The 24,021-nt window shown below is 36.3% G+C and overlaps 2 protein-coding genes across 2 annotated transcripts in view; both read left to right on the forward strand.

Annotated features, from left to right (window-relative positions):
• The first annotated feature begins 1,205 nt into the window (after positions 1-1,205).
• Positions 1,206-20,252, forward strand: tie1 (tyrosine kinase with immunoglobulin-like and EGF-like domains 1). Its single transcript, XM_053498945.1, has 22 exons — positions 1,206-1,485; positions 3,375-3,665; positions 3,766-3,876; positions 5,043-5,198; positions 5,308-5,439; positions 5,586-5,726; positions 6,249-6,377; positions 6,470-6,615; positions 7,859-8,003; positions 8,138-8,296; positions 8,402-8,539; positions 9,324-9,620; positions 9,747-9,937; positions 10,017-10,227; positions 10,313-10,423; positions 11,576-11,766; positions 12,026-12,139; positions 13,680-13,750; positions 16,089-16,129; positions 17,270-17,366; positions 17,538-17,637; positions 18,341-20,252. The coding sequence occupies exons 1-22, from the start codon at positions 1,443-1,445 to the stop codon at positions 18,410-18,412; spliced, it is 3,087 nt and encodes a 1,028-aa protein (XP_053354920.1). The 5' UTR covers positions 1,206-1,442; the 3' UTR covers positions 18,413-20,252.
• Positions 20,253-22,507: 2,255 nt separating this feature from the next.
• The window catches only part of mpl (MPL proto-oncogene, thrombopoietin receptor), a 9,470-nt gene continuing 7,956 nt past the window's right edge, over positions 22,508-24,021 (forward strand). The window contains exons 1-2 of the mRNA XM_053498656.1: positions 22,508-22,693; positions 23,295-23,418. Coding sequence (XP_053354631.1) covers positions 22,612-22,693; positions 23,295-23,418 — 206 coding nt within the window. The 5' untranslated portion in view covers positions 22,508-22,611. The remainder of the gene's footprint in view (positions 22,694-23,294; positions 23,419-24,021) is intronic.

The following is a 24,021-nucleotide window of genomic DNA, read 5'->3' on the forward strand; positions in this document are numbered from 1 at the left end:
ATTGTTTTGACCTTTTACTTTATATTTTCTCAAAGGTGCATGCTTGTTAACACTATCAATCAAATGAAAACATGAAAATAATTCCAGGCAGTTTCTACATCAGCAATCAAGAGCATTTTCTCCCACTCAAAATAAAACATGAAGAAAAAAGAACTAGCTCCATAAAATGCTTCTTGTTATGTTATGTTTATTCAGAGCTGGTCAATAATCCTGATTATTAATAAATTAATAATAAATTATCAATTTTCCCTGTTGCCATCACCCATGGCTTGGACATCTGGGACATTTTGATTTATAATTTTGATCTCATTTCCCTAATTTTCATTTTGATTTTGTAAAGCTGCTTTGAGACAATGACCATAATGAAAAAAATATATATAAAAAAAAGAAAAGAAAAGAAATTGTAATGTTAAAGTCTCATGTCATAATCTAGATTATTATTATTATTATTATTAATAATAATAATAATAATAATAATAATAATAGCCTCATATGAGAATTATATTTTATTCTAACACATATTTTTCCATAAATTTTGGTCTGCCATGCCAGACATGTTCAGATTTTCAATGTCTTCTGAAGCAACACAAGCTGAATCCATAAATTTTCCTTCACCATAAATGGCAAATAGTTACAAAATTTAGCTCAATCCTTTCTCAGAAATTTCCTCAAATCCTCATGTGTGCAATAAATACAACATTTTTAAAAAGTTCCAGGGATTTCTTTGAGTTTCTGTCTTTTGTGTGTTCATGAGGTTTAGGACATTCTAACGGAAATCTTTCACAAGCTGTGATTTGCCATCAGTTATTTACACTTGTATTAGTGAGTTGATGTAATGTGTATCACTTTACATTAAGACTTTATGTATAATCCAAGGATTTTTAAAGTTGCCAGAGATTCAGAAGGTGTAAATTAAGTGGGTGTAAAACCTAATTAAATACTATGTACGAGTAGAAAAATGTTTAAATATTAAACAGTAAATCAGTTTTCTTCATGCTACTCCAATTTAAAACTTAGTTAACACCATGGACCAAAAGAAATAACATTAATTGTTAATCTGCTCTCTCCCCCTCTCTCTGCCCCTCTCTCTCTCTCCCTCTCTCTCTCTCACACACACACACACACACTCACTCACTCTTTCTCTCCGCCTTTTCCTTCCTTTCCCACCCTTAGTCGAGTGGACTGGTCAGTGAGTTGAAAGAAGAGATTCAGGATTTGGTGTATGAATCGTGAACACGCTATTAGAAAAGATTGGTCTTGTGAAAGAAGATTTTACTTCAACATCCTCTACTTCAAGTTCCAAACTCTTTTTGGAAATGTGTAATACTGTGTGCTGCCACCTGCCAAACTGGGAACCCCAACTGGAATGTGTTTTTTTCTGATGCCAAACTCACTTGGATAATTGCATTTGGATTTCCAAATAGAAAAGCAGGATTTAAGTAATGATTTACCTCATCAGCCTTTTGTGTTTCATCAGGACATCAGGTAAGTTCACTCACTAAATGTTTCAGAATTTACATCACTTTTGACTCTTAATATTTAATTCTAGCAGTTACCATATGGCTTTGATTGAACATTGCAAGGATATTGCCCATATAGTAAAAATGTGGCTAGGGGTGAACTAATAATTTGCCAAATAGCTTGACGTCTGTAAAAAAACCTCTGACATGCTACAGAGACACACTTCTGCATTTCTATAATAAAACCAATCATTTCTTTTTATCTGAAACTGAAGTTTACTAAACCAGATGTGGTGCTCTATTCTTCAATATTAACATGCGCTGACATGCTGCAGTAAAATACTGAATAACTGTGCCCTGGAGGACGAGGCTATAGGAATATAACAATAGTGTTGTCCATTTGCTGTAGTAATTTATTTTAAATTTGTTCAACTAAAATTTATATATGTTTAATAATTAGTATTTGAATTTAATATTTATATATTATATTATATTATATTATATTATATTATATTATATTATATTATATTATATTATATTATATTATACCATATCATGTCATGTCATGTCATGTCATGTCATGTCATGTTATGTTATGTTATGTTATATATAACAATAGGTTTAAACATACTGTAGCTTGTAGCATTTTTATATTTTTTAAATCTTTGTTATTTTTGTTTAAATGTATTTAGTGTTTTTTGTTTATTAATTTATTGCTTTTTTGTTTGTTTTCACATTTCAATTTTAATTAAATGTTTTTTTTTTGGTTTTTACTTTCAATTACATACATTTGTTCATTCTCACATCACATTTTTCTATTTTCTATTTAATTTATTTGCTTGTTTATTGGTTTTTTTATTCAATTTTAGTTAAATATGTTTGTTTTAACAGCTTCAATAACATTTATTGATTTATTTTGCTTCGCATTTTATTTAATCATTTATTTATTTATTTATTTATTTAGATGTGTTTAATACGGTGTACTAACTCTGCTGTGGGCACTTATGGTTCATCCTGGTTTCCTGGTATTGTCCTTGCCATGCAGACATGGAATGTGGTGGAATGGCAGGATGTGGATGATTGTGATAGGAGTTCACATGATTTAACTGTTTCAGAAAGAAATCTGAATAGGTCTTCAAAAATAATGAAATAACTGATGTATCTTATTGTATCTCACTGACAGATGCAAAAGGTAAACCTAGAAATCTATATTTTTGTTTGTTTGCTTGTTTATTTGTTTTTTGTTTGTTTGTTGTAATCTGACATATTTATTGGTGTAAACATTATCAATAAAATGTTTTAATGATTATCGAAATCATGACCATCCACTGGTGAAAAACCTGTGAAAAAACATGAAGGACCAACAACCATAAACTGGCCTTTAACATCCTGTTGACAATCTGCTGATTGGCTGGGTGATTACAGTCACATGAGAGTTTGTTGTTTGGCCTCAGAATGTGTACAGAAACCACATTGAGTTTACTCATCTTATGTGAAGAGCAAGTGAAAATGCTTAACCACATTTTGTACACTAAAAGTACAAGTGACATACTGTAATGTAAACAAAATATGATTAAGTGTGAGGAAAAATGTATTATATATGTTTTTTTAAATCCTGGGAAATTAAAAAACATAGGTACGGCATATGAAAAGACTGTTGTATTTGAAAAATTTGTGAATCCTAACTAAAGCATAAGAAATGTCGAAAAGCCGCATGTAGAAAATTTACATGTGAAGGTTGCATCACTATAATTAAATTTCATAATAATAAAATATAGTTTGGAGGTAATCTTAAGTAATAGAAACAGACCGGATGCCCCAAAAGACTGCTGCTACAGTGGATATTTAGTCCACAGATGTAGATTAAGGTAAATATGTACAGTATATACTATAATGTTTGTATACCCTCTCCAGATGCAGTCATGGATCTCACCATGAAGTCAAATGGGAGCAATCTTTCACAACACTTTGCCCTCTCCTGCATCACAGGGGAGCGCAACACTGATGGATTAGAGCTTAGCATCAAAAAAGACAACAGCATCATGCGCATGACAAGCGAGCCTAGTTTCACTGTACAACATCCTCATTCTAGAGAAGTGCTTGCTACTGGTTTTACTGGCATGGACCACAAGGGCATCTTTTATTGCCATTTGAAGCAGGGCTCAAACCATCAAACCACTGTCACTCTCATCAGCAACTACAAGGGTAAGTGTCTTCACAGGTTTGGGAATTTTTTTTCGAGTCTAGGAAAAATTACCAAAAAAAAAAGAGGTTATATCTGGTCACACTATGCATTTTTTATAAGGTCACCTAAGACCACAGAGGCTCACCGTTGTGGCTAATAAAGGAGACACAGTATATCTGGCAATGGAAGTCGTGGGCAAGGAAGAAAGAGATGTCACATGGAAATTTAACGGTAAGGGATTCGCAATTATTCTCTAGATTCTTTTTTAATTTTTCCATGATAATAGTGAAAAATATGTTGTTCTCATAACACACACACACACTCTAATCAGTCATAACATTAAAATCACTGACAAGTAATTTCCTTGCTACAATAGCACCTGTGAAAGGGTGGGATATATTGGGTAGGAACTACTGTATCCAATCGGATCAAGTTGAGAGCCAGGAAGAAATTGGCAGGAAAAGTTGTGTTGGTTGGATGACTGGGTCAGAGCATGTCCAAAACGGCATGTCCTGTACAGTGTTCCTGGTATGCACTGGTTAGTACCTACGTAAAGTGGTCCAAGAAAGCACAACCGCTGAGTCTGCGACAGGATCAAGGATGCCAGTGGCTCATTGATGAACCAGTGAATGGGATGGCTAGCCTATCTGTTTTGCTCCCATTACAAATTTCAGAAAGAAGGCTGGCTATGATAGAAACTATGGTCTGCAAAGCTGCAAACCGGTCAAAGCTCCCATGCTGGTCCCTGTCCGACACTGAAAGCACATACAACTGAATGGACCAGGGTGCAATAGAAGAAGGCTTAGTCCAATGTTTTCTTTTATATCATATCGATGTCCAGGTGCTTGGGCGTCACTTATCTGGAGAAGAGATGGCACCAGAACTTTCAGGAAGAAGGCAGGCCAGCAGAAACAATGTGATGCTCTAGACAATGTTCTGCTGGGAAATCTTAGGTCCTGCCTTTCAACTGGATGTTACTGTGACACATACCACGTATCTACGTAAACGTGGCTGCAGACCACATACACCCCTAAAGACAATTGGATTCCCTAAAGGCAGTTGCTTCTTTCAGAAAAAATAATGTTCTCTTCAACACTGCAACATTTGTTCAGGGATTTTTGAGGAAGCTGTTGCCACCAAATGTGGGTTCTGCTTCATAAAAAAACAACAGATCCATGGAGGCTCTATTTCACAGCTTACCGAACTTAAAATATCTGCTACCCAAGAATTGGTGCCAGAATTCATAGCACACTTTAAGGTTTGACAGGTCAGAACTGCTTCAGTCAGGGCCACTAGGGGGACTAATACAATGTCACAGCTGCTTTAAATGTTTGTGATTTATGAATAAATTAATAAATGAATGAATGCATGTATTAAATAATTAATTTGTATTTCAGGGAATTATTGCTACATGACCAACTGGGGAGATGTTGAAAATCGGACAGCAGTTCTTACCCTGAGTAATGTTGTGCCAGACAATGCAGGTATATACAGTGCAAGCTACGTAGGAGACAGTCCACTCTTTGGAGCCTGGATGCATCTAATTGTTCGAGGTATTGTACTCGACTTTGTATTTGGTGTTTATACTAAAGTTTACTTGTAATTTTTTTTCCTCTTGTTTATTTTTTCTTACATAATTTTGTTATTTATATATTTATTTAGATTGTCCAAAGAACAAATGGGGCACATTCTGTGACAAGGAATGTCCTGAGTGTCTTAATGGTGGGGTTTGCCATGACAAAGGTGGCGACTGTGTTTGTCCTCCAGGCTTTATGGGGACACGCTGCGAGACAGGTATTGTGCTATTACAGATGCACTGGGACATCAGACCACTGGGTCAGGTTATAAGTCAATGATCATTTATTTACCCTAGAGCTATTTATCTAATTGATTAAGAAGGTGGGTGTATTAAATGCCTTTTGTGTTGATGTGACTCGTAGCATGTCGGGAGGGGATGTTTGGAAGAAACTGCCAGGAATCCTGTAAGGCAGAAAATGGGTGCCAGGGTCAAACCTTCTGCCTCGTTGAACCTTATGGGTGTTCCTGTGCAAGTGGCTGGCATGGACATCACTGCAACAAGCGTAGGTTTGATTGTTAAATGGTAAATACATTCACTGATTATTGTTAGTGGAATTTTTGCACTATGTTCTCGGTGTGCGATTCTGGACTTTACAGAATTTCAAATCCTTTGGCAATTATTAGACTCAGTCATGGTTGTTGATGCTCCAGAGGTGCATTACAGTGGGTGACCCTGAGCTCAACGAGCAACTCCTTTCCCAAGTTGGGATAATAACAAAACTTTATAAACTTAACTATAGGCTTACCGACTTTGAGTGGGTACTGGCAGTGAACTAGCTTAGTATAACTGATGTGACTTTGATGTGTAAACATCAGCCTTAAAGTTGTGATAATTACATCACTTATAAATATCACTATGCAAACTATTGTCTATAAACACTACAAGTAGTATAAAATAGTAGAATGCACATAATGCATTCAGGAAAAAAAATTACAGGGTATTTTTAGATATGAATTTTCATCCACTGTATTTTGACATAATTAGAAGGTTAATGGTTTTTGTTCATCTTGCTCTCGTTTCGTAGCTTGTCCTGAAGGAATGTATGGAGCTGACTGCCGTCTGAGCTGCAATTGTAAAAACAAGGGTAAATGTAGTCGCTTCAGTGGCTGCCAGTGTCCTAATGGTTGGAGAGGACAACACTGTGAGAAACTAGGTTAGCCTTCACTGTGTTTTCCTCCTATTGACTTGCATTTGTATGATACAATTTACTCCTTCACTTATATAACAATTCATCCCCCCCCATAGATTTTGCTCCACAAATCGTTGACATGGCCAGGAACCTTGAGTGGAACCTGAACTCCAGCCCAAAAATCATGTGCTCTGCCACAGGCAATCCTCCTCCCAGCCACAACAGCTTCGAGCTTCGCAAGCTGGACAGCACAGTTCTTAAGGTTAAAGACATATTATCATGATAATAATTTGGGCTTGTTGCAAAGGACCACTCCCATTGTACTTATTCGTGTGATATAGATTGTTTGAGAGAGAGTGGCTTTAAAGTTGTAGGCTGTATTTTATAAATTCAGTGCAGGATGGCATTTTTTTTACCACCAAGTGGTACGAAACCATTTTTTCAGTCTGTTTATGTGTGTGCCCGCTCTATAAACCTGATTATAGTCCATGTAGTTTTTTTTTTTTGTGTGTGATTTCTAAACCATTTTTCAAGGGGTGACATTTTATTGACCTGATGTTTACCAAAGAAGTAGAGTTTTTCGAGCCAATCACCGTGCCATAGAGGATCAAAGTGGTTCAGGACAGGTACTGAACCACTTTGATAACTAAAAAACAGCGCATTTTTATCCTGGGGCATATTTTCATTTCACTGCCACCCGAGAGACCTGGCTGAACATTTTTGATATACGTTTTGTTGGAGTGCATGTACAATTCGGGACCATACACCCGTCTAATCCTGAATCTGACAACCGGTAATTTGGGAGAAACTGTCAGTTGGATCCCTTAGAAAAGTAATAGCAAAGGTTTTTGTGCTTTGAAAAATACCAATAATAATAAAGAAGAAAAACAGGATAAGGGAAATAAATATCATGAATATATTTGAAATCAGGATGCAGTACCAGGATGCATGTAGCAGCAGAGCCTAGATCTCCCAATCCACATGGCCCAATAAAGAGGTGTTAAAGAGCCATATGGCCCTGGAGACAATGGATTTTCTGAGCCTGTCGGTTGAGCAACTTTACGACAGAAATCTTGCACTGAACACACTATTCTGCTTGCCAAAAACTCCATGCAGTGGGTGGCATTGATTCAAAAGAGTCCAGCTCCAAGCCAAACATAGAACCAGCCTTCTTGAACACCTTGTCCAATCGGATAGTATCCATGCTTCTGCACACCTCTCCAGCACAGTACCACATATAAGAATTCATTGGCAATGACCAGCTGATAAAACATTAGTATTTTTTTTTTTTTTTACAGATGTTAAAAGAACCTAGCCTCTCAAGAAGAACAGCCAACTCTAACCTTTATTGTATAGTCTGTGATCACTGTCTATTATTGATTATTAGTTAAAGTAAATTTCCGTCTTATTCAAGATGATATGGACATTTTATACTTTATACTTGTGTGGAATGTGGAATGTTTATGAAAACATAATCCAAAAAATTAAATTTTTTGGTTCAACAGGCCTCCCGTACCACTATGGATTCTGATAAGAGCACAGCTCAGTTTGAAATCCCACACTTGACTTCTGAGCATGGGGGGCTCTGGGAATGTCGCGTCTCAACTAAGGGAGGGCAGGACTTCTGTAAGTTCAACCTGACTGTTAAAGGTGAGACCTACTTTTTTAAGGTTCTTTATTAAACTGATCATGACGTGTTGACAATCTCAGATTGTTTGTATTTTTTAAGTGATTTTGATTGGTGACTAATCGAATAACTCCAATTATCATAAATCTTTAACAAGAACCCCCATATCCAATAACTCCTCCAAAATTGATTGAGAAGAGCTGCAAACAACTAGTTGTGCAGCCTTTGGAGCGCTTTAGAGGCGATGGGCCCATTTTGTCTATGAAGATCCTCTACAAGCCTATGGAGTCAGAACACCCCTGGTCTTCCATTATAGGTGGGAAATGGTCATTTATGTTACTCATTTTTATGGAAATCCATCATTCACATGCTAAAAAAAATACTAAATTCCCATTCTTGTGTTTATTTTTTTTATTTTAAGTTTATGGCAATGAGCCTATTATACTAATGAACTTGAAGCCCACGACCAGATATCAGGTTCGTGTACAGCTTACTCGACCAGGAGACGGGGGAGAGGGGCCTTTTGGTCCAGAGGCTGTCATGGAGACTGAGTGTCCAGGTGAGTTACTAATATTATATATTATGACACAAACACTTATGGAAGCTTGCCCCTTCACATGTTGTCCAGACCATGTTGTCCCTGTGGAGCCCTCAACTGCTCAGATGTATAATAAGATAAAAAGGTGTAAGTAGCTCTAGATCTCAGCTTCCATTGGTGCTCCTCTAGTTCAAAGGGCTTTTCTTTTTCTTTTTCTTTTTTTAATTAACAGGAATCACGGTCTGAAGTTAAACTTTCAACTTTTATAGATAGGTCTCTTTAAGCTAGACTAGAATGGATTTCATGGATAATCTGCTGTGGATTTAGAAGTAATTTGGGGCTCCAAAGTCTAGGCTGTTCTGTGAGGTGCAGGCCGGTTCTGACTGTGCATTCTGTGTCATTAGAGGCCACAGCCAGGCTAGAGATTGATTTGAGCTCTCAAGGATTAGTGCCTGTCAGCTAATTTTTAGCACAGACTGAAAAGTTAAAAGCTAATCATCTGTGGTAGCCTATGACCTGCATTAAAACCATAGTCCATGCAGCTCAACTCTTTCTAGTCATTTATTGTTCTCTAATTGGTTAGATATTTTGTAGAATAATTGTACTAACAGGGGATTTCATGAAAGAAAAAAAATACTACAGCTTCTTTGTGCTCTATCAACCTTCTTTGAAATAGTTGCTTTTAATATGGAACATAAAATAAAGTCAAATCTCTTTATACAGTCCATCTGCCCTTTTCATGTGGACTACTTAGATTGTGAGCTGCATGATAATATGCAGGCTAAATTTGCACCCTTTTTCTCAGCTCAAGGTCCCTCTTCCCCACGGAATGTCCAGGCTAAACCCTTGTCCGTGACCACAGTTCGAGTTCGCTGGGAGCCCCCTGAGGATCTCAGGGGAGGCATTGTGAAATATGTCATCGAATACCAGACAGTGGGCCAGGACAGCCTACACCCATGGGTGGACACTGATGATGGAAACAAGACCCTCAAGGATGTGACAGCTTTAAATGGAAGCACACTATACCAGTTTCGAGTGCGGGGTTATTCAAAGGTGCCCGGGGAGTGGAGCAAGTTTGTGCAAGCCAGAACTCAAGGAAATGGTATGAAATAAGAGAAAACGAATGGAAGCCAGGGCATAATTTTGTGTAGAATAATTTAACAGAGAATATTGCGAATGCATTTTTTAAATCTCGGAATTGATGTCCAATGATAATTTGTCCATCAAGGCCCTGTCAGCTTCATTCCAACCACTCAGGAGGTTGGACGGCCTAGGAAGGAGGAGCATCATCTACTCTGGGCTGTGATTGGTTCAGTTTCAATTACCTGTGTCACCATCCTGCTAGCACTACTGGTCCTCTTCTGCATACGCAAATCCATTGTCAAACGCAGACGCACATTCACCTACCAGTCTGGATCTGTGAGTGTACATATTTTACTTTAAATCAAATTTCAGATTAATAATACCTATCAACTAACACACAATTATACACATATAGGGGGAAGAAACCATCCTGCAGTTCAACTCGGGGACTCTGACACTGACTCGGAGACCGAAACCCACTCCGGAACCCTTAACCTACCCTATCCTGGAATGGGAAAACATCAAGTTTGAAGATGTCATCGGTGAAGGCAATTTTGGGCAAGTCATCAAGGCAATGATTAAAAAGGATGGAACCAAAATAAGCGCTGCAGTCAAAATGCTTAAGGGTGAGGCTCACACTGTAAATGACCTTGCACCGCAGCAGCGCTGCTCCCAGATGCCTGTTTAATAGTGATGTGTTTGTTTGTATAGAGTTTGCCTCAGAAAATGACCACCGGGATTTTGCTGGGGAACTTGAGGTGCTGTGCAAGCTGGGTCAGCATCCCAACATTATTAACCTTCTAGGGGCATGTGAAAACAAAGGTGAGTGGGACACCTATTGGTCATACAGGTTGCACCCACATACTGTACCAGGGGTGTTCAAATCCAGTCCTGAAGGACCTGCATTACCTTGAACATACCCACTAACATGGCAATTAATAGATCAGCTGTATTTGAGCAAAGAAATCACAAAAATTGGCCCTCCAGTACTGGATTTAAACACCAGTGCTGTATCCTAAGCAGCTACCGTAGACATGAGTTACCTTAGGTTAAATTAGTGCCAACTCTAAAGCTATTTTGAAGGTAAACATACAGATTTATGTATGCTACTGACAAGAGTTTGTCAGACAATCCCTTTCAGTTTCTGTAGATCTGTGTGAAAGGAAACAAGCAGTTATTTTTGTGATTTGTCGAGTGGTTTTTTATGTCTTTTTCAAATGAATAAGAAAAACGTTTGTCAGGCTCTCACTTTCAGTCTTACTAGTCAGTGGCAGGTCTGTGAAAAAGGAAACAAGAATGTATTTTCGTGACTTGACAAGTGGTTCATGTCTTTGTTGAAATGAGTAACAAATAGGGCTGGATGAATTATAAAGCTAAAATACTACTGGAATACAGTACAATTCAAATCTTTTACGATGAGAAATATATAGATATTTCAATCATCTAATAAATAAACAATATTTATATTTGACTTTTGATAGCATATACAGACCTGATTTCTGTTGACCAAAATAAGTGAAGAGGATTATAGGGGAAAAAATGTTAAGTTAAGGTGCTTAAGTCTAAACCATTGCAAGGTTGATTAAAGAGCAAAATATGGTGTAATATCATTCATCATCTATGATTGATTCAGAATTTACTGGATACAAGCAGCCGACTGTCTGTAGAATTTTTTAGTTTTTTTTTTAATAGTATTTGACCTCATAGGAAAAGCTACAGATTACAGGTGAAAAAACTGATTTTAATTTTCATGTGTTTTTTTACCATAAAGAGGGCTTAGCTTTTTTTGCCAAATAGAATGATCACAATTAATCAGCTATTGAGTAAATTCCAGCTTAAAGACTTTTTCTTTTTTTTTATAGACATGACATTGTTTTGTTGTTTAAAAAAAAATGCAGTGGTTTTTAGGGACAAACTCTGTGCATTTTTCTAACTTTCTTCATCTTGTTTTTGCTTGCAACTTATCATCCACAGGTTACCTATACATTGCTATCGAGTATGCTCCCTATGGGAATCTCCTGGATTTCCTGAGGAAGAGCCGAGTTCTGGAGACGGATCCAGCTTTTGCTAAAGAACACGGCACTGCTTCCACACTCACTTCACAGCAGCTTCTGCAATTCGCCGCAGATGTGGCAACAGGCATGCATTACCTTAGTGACAAACAGGTAAGCAGACCAAACACTATGCACAAACTATACACATACACTGTATATATTATTGGAAGTGTAAATTTTAAAATTTTATCTTAGCAATTTAAAGTTTTACAGTGCTTTTTTTTACATAGAAGTCAAGTCCTGTTACACTGACACTGTGCAGAGATTCCCTAATGATTTCATAATAGTGTCCTGTAAATACTGTCAAATAACATTGTCATCAATTAGTAACACATTTCTTTTTTTACATTTATTTATTCTGTGCTGCTAGTTTATTCACAGAGATCTGGCAGCCAGAAATGTACTTGTTGGAGAAAATTTGGTGGCAAAAATTGCTGATTTTGGGCTCTCACGTGGAGAGGAGGTGTATGTCAAAAAGACCATGGTAAGTGAAGTTGTTGGTGTAAGTTTGAATTGTGCAGGAAATGTGAGAATATGATAAGAAAAGTGAAATGCTCCATAAGTACTAATGAGAGGACTGTTTGACAGAAAAACATTTAAGACTTTTACTCATTCTGGCAAATTATTTGTATGTCACACAAGGTTGTCTATAACAATTTTTTCAATTACAATTTTTTTTTAGCAGCTTTCAAATTTGAAATTTTAGGCAAAATTCAAACGATTACGTTACGACTACATCATTACTTCTTTTTGCCATGTGATCAGTTAAGCAAAACTACTGGTTGCTATAAGTGAATTAAATGTGTTTAATGGATTTCTGGAGAACCTGGACACAAAAAAAATTATTCTTTACACTTTTAAAGTCACTGCGTTTACCCCGACATTCACGGGCTACAATTATGTGTCACTTAATGCCTGCAATAGGTTGTGGGATACTGTAGTTTAAACTTTTCTGTTTCACTCCCAAATCAATACTTTTTTAACTCATGCTGTTTCTATGACTAGCACTGGTATAGTAGTATTTTTAACAGAATGAGTGCTTTGTTTTCTATACATGTTACATGCACTATGTCCCATGACTTATGGCCTAATCATAGTTTCTGAACTTTATTATAATCTTATTAGACTACAGGCAGATATATAGTTAGTTGATGCCTGAGCTTAAACAATGCATACCTATGCCCTGCCTAGTGCCCCAGATTCTCTCCCCCAGCAACCCTATATGAGATAAGTACATGTTTGTGAGTAAGTGAGTCAGCAAATCCTTCTTCGTTTTCATTAGATTTTTTCAAAACCACAAAAATGGATGTAGCTCATTTTGCTGTCAAACTGTTCAAGTGGTAAAGAAGATGTGAATACCAGATGTGCATGTTAATCATGCCTTAAATGGTACTGACTGAACTTGTCAAATACAGTTTAGTTGTAGCATTAATACGTTTTTGTTACAGCAACACAGGAGACACCTGGTTTTTCAATGAACAAAATGATGATGAGGGAAAAAAAAAAGTCATTCAGTGCAGGGGAAAATAACAAGGGATATGAACAATAGTGTAGAACAAATAGAGGAGGTGCTCATTATTATGTTGAGTTCACACCAAGCATAACAAGCAAAAATGGTGTCACCCAAGTAAAAAGTATGGTGGTTTTGTACACGTGCTTTGCACACACATGCATGCGGGCAAAAGATCGGACCTGCTTCTGTTATTTTTGTAACCACTGCATTTTATCTATTCTGTTAACTCCCCATCTCTCTCCCTATGCTATAATTTTCTTTTTTGCAATGTTAACATATATGACATCTGATATCAGCCCGTTTGCATTGGGTTTACATATTAGCTCTGTGTGGTATCTGAGATAATATGCATACTCAGAAAACACACCAGTTTTTTCTTCTATACTGTCCCAGCATGGACAACCAAAATTCATTACATAAAATGCCACACCGTGCAAAAAAAAAAGAAAGAAAAAAACATAAATAAATAAACTAGACTTAGTAATTCACAAAGCAACTCGTTTTTCCTCAGGGGAGACTTCCTGTCCGATGGATGGCTATCGAATCCCTCAACTACAGCGTCTACACCACTAAAAGCGATGTGTAAGTATATCTTACAAATGCATGTGCCTATAACAGTTAACCCTGAGTTAGGCTTACCAGTACTTTAATTAAAGACATATTCAGCTTAGATTTTACCTTAAACAATCACAGTATATGTATGATCTTTTTAATGACGAGTCATTCAAATATTTGCTCAGTGCAAACAATTTCTATAACATGAGAAATTCCCAACAAAAACAAATGAATTAAAAAAAATATTTTATGCAAGTTTACCTGAAAGGTAAAATTAGTCACATGACTGTGGCATATTATAATATTTGTTTAAGGAAACATAGCTGATGCAGAGATGAAAAAAATTGCATGCAAAAAAAAAAAAAACAGTAACATAATCTTCAAAGAGAAAAACGTTCGGTAAGTTCCTGTAGATCACATCACTTAGAAAGATGGACATCATATGATTTTTTTAAACACTATTGATACATTTGTAATAAATAAATAAATACATAAATAAATACATAAATAAATAAATAATAAAAAAATAATAATAATAAATTAATTGATTAATCAAAATGATCTTATTTCATGTATATGTTAAAATATGCAAAGCAGAGCACATCCTAAAATAGCAATACTCTTTCCCTGAGAGTATTTTTGTTTGGTTAAACTCATAAATAGAATTTCCTTTAAAATAATATTTCAAGAAATATTATATGGTTTAATTCTCCATTTCGTCTAGAAGTTTCCTGCCTGTTTTTATTTTAACTACATTGTTCAGAACACTCAGTTATTACAAAGAGTCGTGTGTCACGTCATACTGTGGTTTCAGTGCAAAACAACAAATCATTCTGCGATCATCCTGTCTGTGTCCCTCTCTCATTGGTCATTGGGCAACTGATAAATATGAAGCGAGGAACTGATAACAAGGCAGGAAACTCTAAAGCAGCTAGCGCTCTTAGGCCACAACGACTATGTTAAAACCCTATTTTTAGCTGTACTGAAAAGATGCAAAACAAAGAAAGTAGTAGTTGTTTTTCTATACTTTATGTGTTGAAGTTGGTAAAACAATGGACTGCCAGAATCTATACTAAAACTTTAAATTTCAAATTCAAATTTTATTTGTCACAATGCACAATACGTAGTACGACGTGTAGTAAAATTCTGACACCAATGCCAATGACCAGAAAAATTAAATAAAGTGTAAAGTTCAATCAGATTCACAATAAAATATATAACACTAATAAACACTAAGAAAAATAATCATTGCAGTAAAGTCGGATTTACACGAATAAGAATAAAATGTGAGCAATACAACGGTCTTGTGGTCACAGTCTGTGTGCATGGAGTTTGCATGTTCTCCCCGTGCGTGGTGGTACTCGGGTTTCCTCCCACAGTCCAAAAACATGCAGATCAGGATAATTCCCGCTCCCTAATTGCCCGTAGAGTGTAAATGAGCATTTGAGTGCGTGCATGTGTGTGCCCCATTGTGAATTGGTGCCCCGTCCAGGGTGTACCCTGCCGTGTACCCTAAGTCTTAGTTATTAACCTAGTTAACCCAGTGTAAGTATGTATCCAATGTTGTAAACATTAAAGCACTTTTTGTAAATTGCTCTGGATAAGAGCGTCTGCCAAATGCCTAAATGTAAATGTAAATGTAAAGTCTCCTGAGCCCCCACAACCCTGTAGACAGACTAAAGAGCTATAGACGATAAGTGAAAGTGGGTGAGAAAAGAATGTGCAGTTATGAGTAAAATGTGAAAAAGCAAAATAAGAATAAAAGGGATAAAATATACAGAAAGTTAAATCAAATAAGTTATATTAGGGAAAATAAAGAAAATGGAGATATGTAGAGATGCAATAATATTCTGGTATATACTGGTATAAGTTCTCTTCTTACAAGGTTAAAAAAAATACATGAAATTGGCAATATGCTATGATGTTCAAACAATCAGCCCAGATAGGGGAAAGAAAATGTAAAAATCCATGAAAATGCTTTCTAATGAGATGCATTCAGTTGAGCAGTTTACATAAATGCATTGAATGAACTTCCACACAGTCTCTGCTACAGAAGCCAAGCTGAACTATAGTCAGTTTAGTTTTATTATCTCTCTTACAGTATTTTTTTAATAATCAGTTCTCTATGCTGAAATACACAGAATGCACTAGATAAATGTAAGACACTGGATGAATTTTAGGTGAATTTGAGTGTAATATCTTAGTCTCTTGCCTATGATAATGCAGAATAAAGTGCATGTGAGTTCACTATTACTATGTACTGTAAAAGTTTAAGTAACTTTTTAGTAGTTAAAATTCCCAAGTCTATACATAACGTACATGAATGTTGTTCGTGTTGATCCAACACCTTTTGTGTTCCTTTCAGTTGGTCTTTTGGGGTGCTCCTGTGGGAGATTGTAAGTTTAGGTAAGTTTGCATGGAGTATAATCACTACACCCTCCATAAAACGCTCAAGCATCCGACCAGCAACAGACACAAATATCTGCACAAACTTCAGCAGCACAACCAAATACACTTTAACAAGCAGATATTTTAACAGGAAATTTACTATTCATCCACTCAAACCAACCAGAGAGCTAATATTTTTGGGATTTATAGGGACTTTTAATTGTGCAGGATAACAGAGCAGAGTATAAAAGCTCCTTTTATTTCTCTATATAATCCCACTACAAAATACACTAATGCACTTATCCCAGCGTTTTAATAGATCCATGAGCAGACGGCCTGCTTCTCTGCCAGGAACTCCTTTAATGGTTCAAACATGTAGAAATATCTAGCAGCGCGGTCAGGACTGAACGAGGAAAATTACTGAAAGCTACACTAAGCTTGTAAAAGTAAAACTTACAGTATGTTTATTTCAGTAGATAACATGGAAAAGAAATCTAAAAATTATCTAAAGAGTATGGGTTTTATTGCGATCATCAACATGTGCACCTGATTCTTAATTACCAAAAGCAGATGTTAATTTGAAAATACTGGTCAGTATTTAAAAAAAAAAACTGTTTTCAACTGTTAATGATTTTTTATTTAATAAATAAAAAATTTTGTTTAATATTTTATTTAATAAAGACTGACAATTTACATATTTTATGCATTTATCGTAAATCGAAAGTTCTCCTGTTTCGAAAAGAAACCCTTAACAAAAGACTTTTATCTCCAACTGTTATAAAGCTCTGACCCTTAAGACTCCTTCCAAAAAAAAAAAAAGTAAAAAAAAAAAAAAAACTTTTTTTTAATTAAATAAAAAATAAAATTTCAATTTGTGGTAAAATTTAAACAAGTGGTCTGGCATGTTAACCCTCTCGGTTGTTGTTTACATTAAAAATGTTAAGACATAAGAATGACTGAAATAATATGAACCTGCAATATGAACCTGCATTACTGTAAATATAATATAGAAAATGTATCAATACGTTCTGACCAATCAGAATTCAATATTCAACAACACTGTGGTATAAATCTAAATGCACTCCATTTGGACCGCAGGTTTTGTTGATACACGCAGTATTTAATATTTAAGCAATTTACTCCATGTTTTCACATCAGGAGGAACTCCTTACTGTGGGATGACCTGTGCTGAGCTCTATGAGAAACTTCCCCAGGGCTACAGGATGGAGAAGCCCAGAAACTGTGATGATGAAGTGTAAGGGTCGAAATGTCTCTGGTTCTTGGTTTAATTGCGTTAAAAGCATTTATTTATTTATTTATTTATTTATTTATTTACTTACTTACTTATTTATAACTCATTAATAATGTAAATTACTGATACACAACTAGCTAATCCTTGCTGTTATATGTAACATTTCTTTTCCAGGTATGAGTTGATGAGACAGTGTTGGAGGGACCGGCCTTATGAAAGGCCACCGTTTTCTCAGATATCGGTTCAGCTGAACAGGATGCAGGAGGCGAGGAAGGTAAGGACTACACTAAAGCTACTTTGTTAAACTGCAGAACCTTTACTGGTCCTTAGATATAGGGTCCTAGATAAAGATATAAAGAAAACAAAAAAAAAAAACTATTCTTAAATATGTAGCACATTAATTTATTTTAAAAGACATGTTTTTTAAGCAATATAACATTCAATTGAATAGCCGTATTTTGGCATTTGTGGCAATATTAGTAATAAGCTTGTCTTCATACATTTTTATTTTACAACTGGTTGATGCTAACCGATAGGCTAAAACATACCTAACGTCATAGTAGCCATCATCATCCAGTTCTGACAGTTAGCTATTCTGATAAAGACAGTAAATCACTTTTGCCTTCATGATCACATTAATGTAACAAGAATAAGAAAACTCAACATCTATAACCTATCTACATTTTGATCAACCTTTCAACTTAAACAGCTAGGTAATTAATAGCAATCATAAAAACATAACATTTACTTCTCCCTTTATATGCTACATAAGTAAGGTAAAACCTTTGCCATGTAAAACGCTCAAGTTTCCGTTGAGTTTTAAAAATATCTACACTAAAAATTGAGTTAAATTTGTCATGCAGATTGTCATGTAGATAGCTGCACTCATACACCAGTAGATAGGAACTGTACATGCAGTCCAACTGGTGCTGTTTAACTCTCACCCAATGCATACCTCCTGTGTGTTTTCTGTACAGGCATACGTAAACATGGCTCTGTTTGAGAACTTTACCTATGCTGGAATAGATGCCACCGCTGAAGAAGCCTGACTACTCGCCCCCCCAGATTCCAGCACGTTCCACAGTCCAAGGGAGGCTCAGCACAGCAGGGCGACACGTTACTGCCAACCCCCTGTTGTTCGATTCTATCGCTCAAAGAAACGACACTCGCCCGGGACCATGGGCTGTAAAGGAAAGACTGTGAAAGGACACTTGTAGGGTCCCTATTCCCTTGCGCTAGACTGTGGAAGATCTCGGATCATCGTTATGCTCAGACAGAAAATGGCATCTAAAAGAGATCTTATTTGTGTACATGCTGGGATCTGTGGGGATTTGTGATAACTTTGTGGTATTGTACTCTATTATGAGGTTCCTTGTAACATTGTTGCAATGAAAAGCACATCAATGCAGTTCATATGGATGGACAGCTTTCTATGTAGCACTTAATTCAACGACAGAAAACCAAGTGTACCATAGTCTTTTCAATACTCCATCTCTACAGTATATTTGACCTTGGCTGAGCTTATGTTATATGTCTGTAACGACATTGTTCATGAAGCAAAAAATGGGCGGCGTTCAAGTCAAACCCGGGACCTCAGAACACAGGTATTATTCAAAAGAATTCCTTTATTTCTCTATATAATCCCCTGCTACACTAATGCACATATCCCAGTGTTTCACTACTGCTTAAATAGCATTAAGGTTTTCTCAGTACACTGAAGCCATGAACGGACTGCTTGCTTCAAGCCTGAAATGCTGGCCTTCCAGGAACTCCTTTAATAGCCCAAACTTGTGGAAATGGCTCGGAGCGAGGTCATGTACTCGCTGAATGTTCACGGGTTCTAAAACCCTTTAGATGGTATCATCATTCACAGATGTACCCACCATTCAAATGTTTTACTTCAAAGAGTCTCATCTTCTGTAAAAGGCAATCCGTTTTACGTCGTCGTTCACAAGAAATTTCCCGGTTTTACTTGAACGCCCCTCGTACATGAAACCATTATGGGTTCCCACTGATAACACACATAACCTACATCTTCTATAGGTTTATCACAAAAGCTGCTTCTTATCAAATGTGATATCAACTGAACAAAACACCCGAGTTAACTTACAGATTTTAGATAACCAAAGGTTAAGTTAGGACAGGACTTTTCAGGCTGAGATACTTTTTGTCTTGACCTTTGTCGCTGACCTTTGTTGTGTCTTTTTTTGCTATGTCCGAGTCACATAATGATGGTGATTGTTATGATGTTACTTATTCCGAACCAGAGAAATAATACATTGTACAGCTTTAACACTGCCAATACGAACAATTTAAGCAAAAATATGAATCTCCAGAGAAAGCATAAATAACTCTGGTTTTAAAGTGTAAAAGAATTGTGTTTGTTTATCGCAGTAGATACAGTATTAGCACAAAGCAGATTTTGTTATGGTGTTGTACTGGCACTACTTTTACTATGCAGCTGTGTTATACAGCAGGTTCTATCAATCATCAGTGTCATTAAGAGCATCTTCAGAAGTGTTCTTTTTTACTTACTTTTTTTTTTTTTTTTTTACAATTTAACTCTTGCTCTCCATGGCAACAGAAACTTTTGATGTAGGTTGTATTTATGACAGCCTTTTCCATTGTAATGAATGTCTAAGTTGATTCTAAGAGCTTACAGTACAGTATGTAGGTGTTACATAAGTGTATATATAGTGACGTCATGCTGTTTGCTTGGAAAACACCCTATCGAATAGCTTTTCTATGCCTATATTAGCCGTGTAATTAGCAGTTGCATAAAGTTGTGTCTCTGTCTGCATATATTGCATGTACAGTTAAAAAAAAAAAAAAGAACTGGATTTTTTTTCTACATTTCATGAAATTTTATAAATAAAGCATTTACACAAATGCATTATATATTTGATACCCTACACCCCACCACAAACCCTCCTTCTCTCTCTCTCTCTCTCTCTTTCTTTCAGTCTCTGTCTGACAGCAGAGGTATTGAGGTTGGGCCTCTCGCCTTCTGTAGCTCAGTGATCTGTCAGATGGTTTCCTCCCTAAGCGAGCCACAAGCACTGGACTTGTCACGCTGAGGACACTCAGTTTCCTTCCCACTAGCACAATCTCTCACAAACTTTTGCTTACACATACACGCTATTATATACATCCATTTGAGGTGTCAACAAGTCATCAGTCTGCAGAACAGTTCACGCTACTCCATGTCCCCTTTTTTAATCATTGTTTTCGTACTTAAGAGATTTTTTGCTGGCTTCAGGGGTGTTTGAATAGCAACAGTTGAAAAAAAAAAAAAAGACAAAATAATTTTGTTTATGGAAAAGCTTACAATATCTGGTTACATTATTGTGTGCAAACTTCAACATAGTTAAAGCAGCATTGGTTTTTAATACACCCATAATTTTTTATGGGTTTTAAATATTTGCTCAAACATTTTTTTTTTCTTTCCTAAGACATCCTTTGTTACCATGGAACTGTGTTTTAAGTAGTTAGCATGCAAAGGGGGAAGAATGTTCTGTATCGCCAGCTGCCTAATAGAGGCTTTTTGGCAAAAAGATTGATTTTTGGACCTATACATACATGCCAAGTGTGATTCTGCATTTTAATGAACCAAAAACGGATGAAGTAACTGACATTTAACATCAGATGCCAAAGTATTGACATATACTAATGACTGCCAGCTGGCTACTTGCTTCTCGTTGGTTCCACATTGTTTTGTACATTAAAGTTGTAAAATTGCCTCCCTTATTTTTTCCAAGCTTGTGTGGTTTAATGCAACATCATATCAATTAAAAATGTATCATTCGCCATGTCTCCTAATGATGTCACTAACGCAACCGTAGTAACAGATTTAAAGTAACGAAATATCAGCGGTCTTTGAACACAGCTCATCGGAATAAACTATTTGACCAACTAACTTTTTCTTTTTATAACATTGGTTAATGTTAAGCGAATAAACGTGTGTGCTACCATTTTTAATTTCTTGTTTTGCTCAAGCATTTTTATTTGTCATCTATACCACTTTATCATATGTTCAGGTACGTGAGGTTCCTGCAGCCTATCCCAGAAGACTTAGGGCACTTATTTGATTTGGGAATGCCAATTTGCCTAGGTTTTTGGACCCTGCAAGGAAACCTGACAAGCACAGGAAGAACATGCAAACTCAATGCACACAGAGACAGGAATCGAACCCGGACCGCGTTGGTGCAAGGCAACAGTGCTAACCACTACACCACCATGCTGCCCATTCCTATCTGTTTTCATTTAACTTTCGTTAGTGGCTTTATTCGCTTAAAGGTGTGTGAAGTTTTTAGAGTCATTGTTGTACTAGTTGCCAGATTTTCTCCTTTTAAAATAAATATTTTTTTAATAATTTTTTTGAAAATTAGTTACAAGAAGTGAAACTAGACATTTTGTCTGGGGAAAAAATGCAAAAATATTACTAAGACAACAATTTCTTCTCAGTTCCATAACACGCTATAGAATTCTATTGAAAAATTCACTTTAAGATGCATGGTTTATAGACTTTTTACTTAGTTTAATTACATGTTTATAGACCTGCAGTATGTCTCTATAGATTGTCTACTATAACATTGATTCTATTGTTCTATAGAATTCCTGCTTAGAATCCTAAGGATTTTTTAAAAAACAAACACAGCTATTTTTTATTATTACTTTTTGATAAAAGTTTCGATTACCAGTGGAACCAACCCTAGTCACTGATGGTTGCACAAGCCATTGCTCAGTCAAATGTACAGTAGTAACAGAAAGAGCATCTAGCCTAAAACTTTTACGTAGCTCATAACTAAACCATTTCTATTTCTAAAATATTTATTTTTTTTAGCACAAGAAAACCATCCATAGGACAAGCTCTATAGGGTTTCCTGGGATTTCCTTTTGTTTTTCCTGCAAAAAAAAAAAAAACTATAAAATTTCGACTTTCGATTTTTTTTTTTTTTTTTTTTTACAAGGTTAACCAACCAGTCATTTTATCTACTTGTAAAGATGTATTCAAGTTTAGTGACTAACGGTCCGTAAATCTGCAAAAGCATGTGAGTGTGTGTAAAAGAGTGTGTGTATGAAGAGTGTTGGCATGACTTCCTGAGCTTAACAAAGTAGAGCCACCCACCACATTCACATTGTACTCAACACCCAACACCAATTCGCCCATTAGCTGTGCTGCTGTACCAAGATGATTACCGCTCACGTTTCTGTATAGTCATGGGTTAAAAGGGTAACTGCACAGACAATGGATCTACAAATCAGCTGGTCATTATTGTTCTTCTGTCTGATCGTGCAGGTGAATTGCGACCATCTTGTGTCAGAACAAGGTAGGCAGATAAACAGAACAGCACTTTTTCTTTGTATTAACTTAACACAGGAAGTGTACACTTATTCTAATGTATAATTTTAATAAATTGTGTTGATAGTATTAAAATGTTTCAAGTTTCTAGCCAAGATTTACTTGTGTACTTTAAAGTCGATTTGCTTTTAATCCTTCTGTAAGAGAACATACGTACAATTTTTTGCATCTTATCTGTTACAGACTGATGTTTATTTAATTGTTGGCACATGTACCATGAAATGTGATACCACAGTGCTATTGAATTCATGAATTTGATTGGTCAGAAGGTGTCGATTAGTAGTGCCAGGTGCATGTTTTTTTGGGGCAGGTTTAAAGCTGATGTAATATAATGACTCTGTTTTTGCAGATGTCTACATACATGCATGTTCTACTAACATATAATATTGTATGTTATTTCTTCATTAATGAAAACATGAATTGTTTTGTACATTGCTGCAGTATAAAGGCAGTACGCACTTTAGGATGTACCTGTTAATGGAAAATAATTCTTGGAGTGGTAATGGTACACGACGTTCTGCATTGTTCTGTATTTACATCACAGAATTCATCATGGTTCTATTTTTTAGATCTGGCGCTGCTGGCTGCTGAGAAGTACCCAGTGTGTTTCACTAGAAAGTTTGAAGACTTCACCTGCTTCTGGGAGGCACCTGTGGGGAAATCCTATGACTTTTTTTATAAAGTAGATTATGAGTAAGTATTATACACAGTGAAACTTCATGCATCCATTTAAGAACCTCTGTAGTTCAACTAGAGGCCGTCGAGGCCAATGGTGACCATTGTATTCATTCCCCTTTTGTATTATTGTGGTAGGACCTTCGGTCAACATTCACACACACATTTACACACTACGGGCAATTTGGGAACACCAATTAGCCTAATCAGCATGTCTGTGGACTGTGGGAGAATATGCAAACTCCATCAAGTCAAATCAAGTAGGCCTTTTATGCCGTTCAAGTCAAACCCGGGATCTCAGAACACAGTTATTATAAAAAAAAAAAAAATCTTTATTTCTCTATATAATCTCCTGCTACACAAATGCACTTATCCCAGCGTTTCGTTAGAGCTTGAATATCAACAAGGTAGAAAGTTTTTCTCGGTTTTACACCAGAGCCGTAATCAGACTGCCTGCTTCATGCCTGAAACACTGGCCTCCCAGGAGCTCCTTAATAGCCCAAACATGTCTAAATGGCTTGGAGCGAGGTCATGTAATGTGCAAGTGGTGTTCGTGAATGATTGTAGGTACAGACTCTTCCACAAGTTGGCGCCTCTTTCCTAAGTTCGCGCCAAGTTATC

This window comes from Clarias gariepinus, chromosome 6, assembly GCF_024256425.1.
Source record: "Clarias gariepinus isolate MV-2021 ecotype Netherlands chromosome 6, CGAR_prim_01v2, whole genome shotgun sequence".
NCBI classification, from domain to species: Eukaryota; Metazoa; Chordata; class Actinopteri; order Siluriformes; family Clariidae; genus Clarias; species Clarias gariepinus.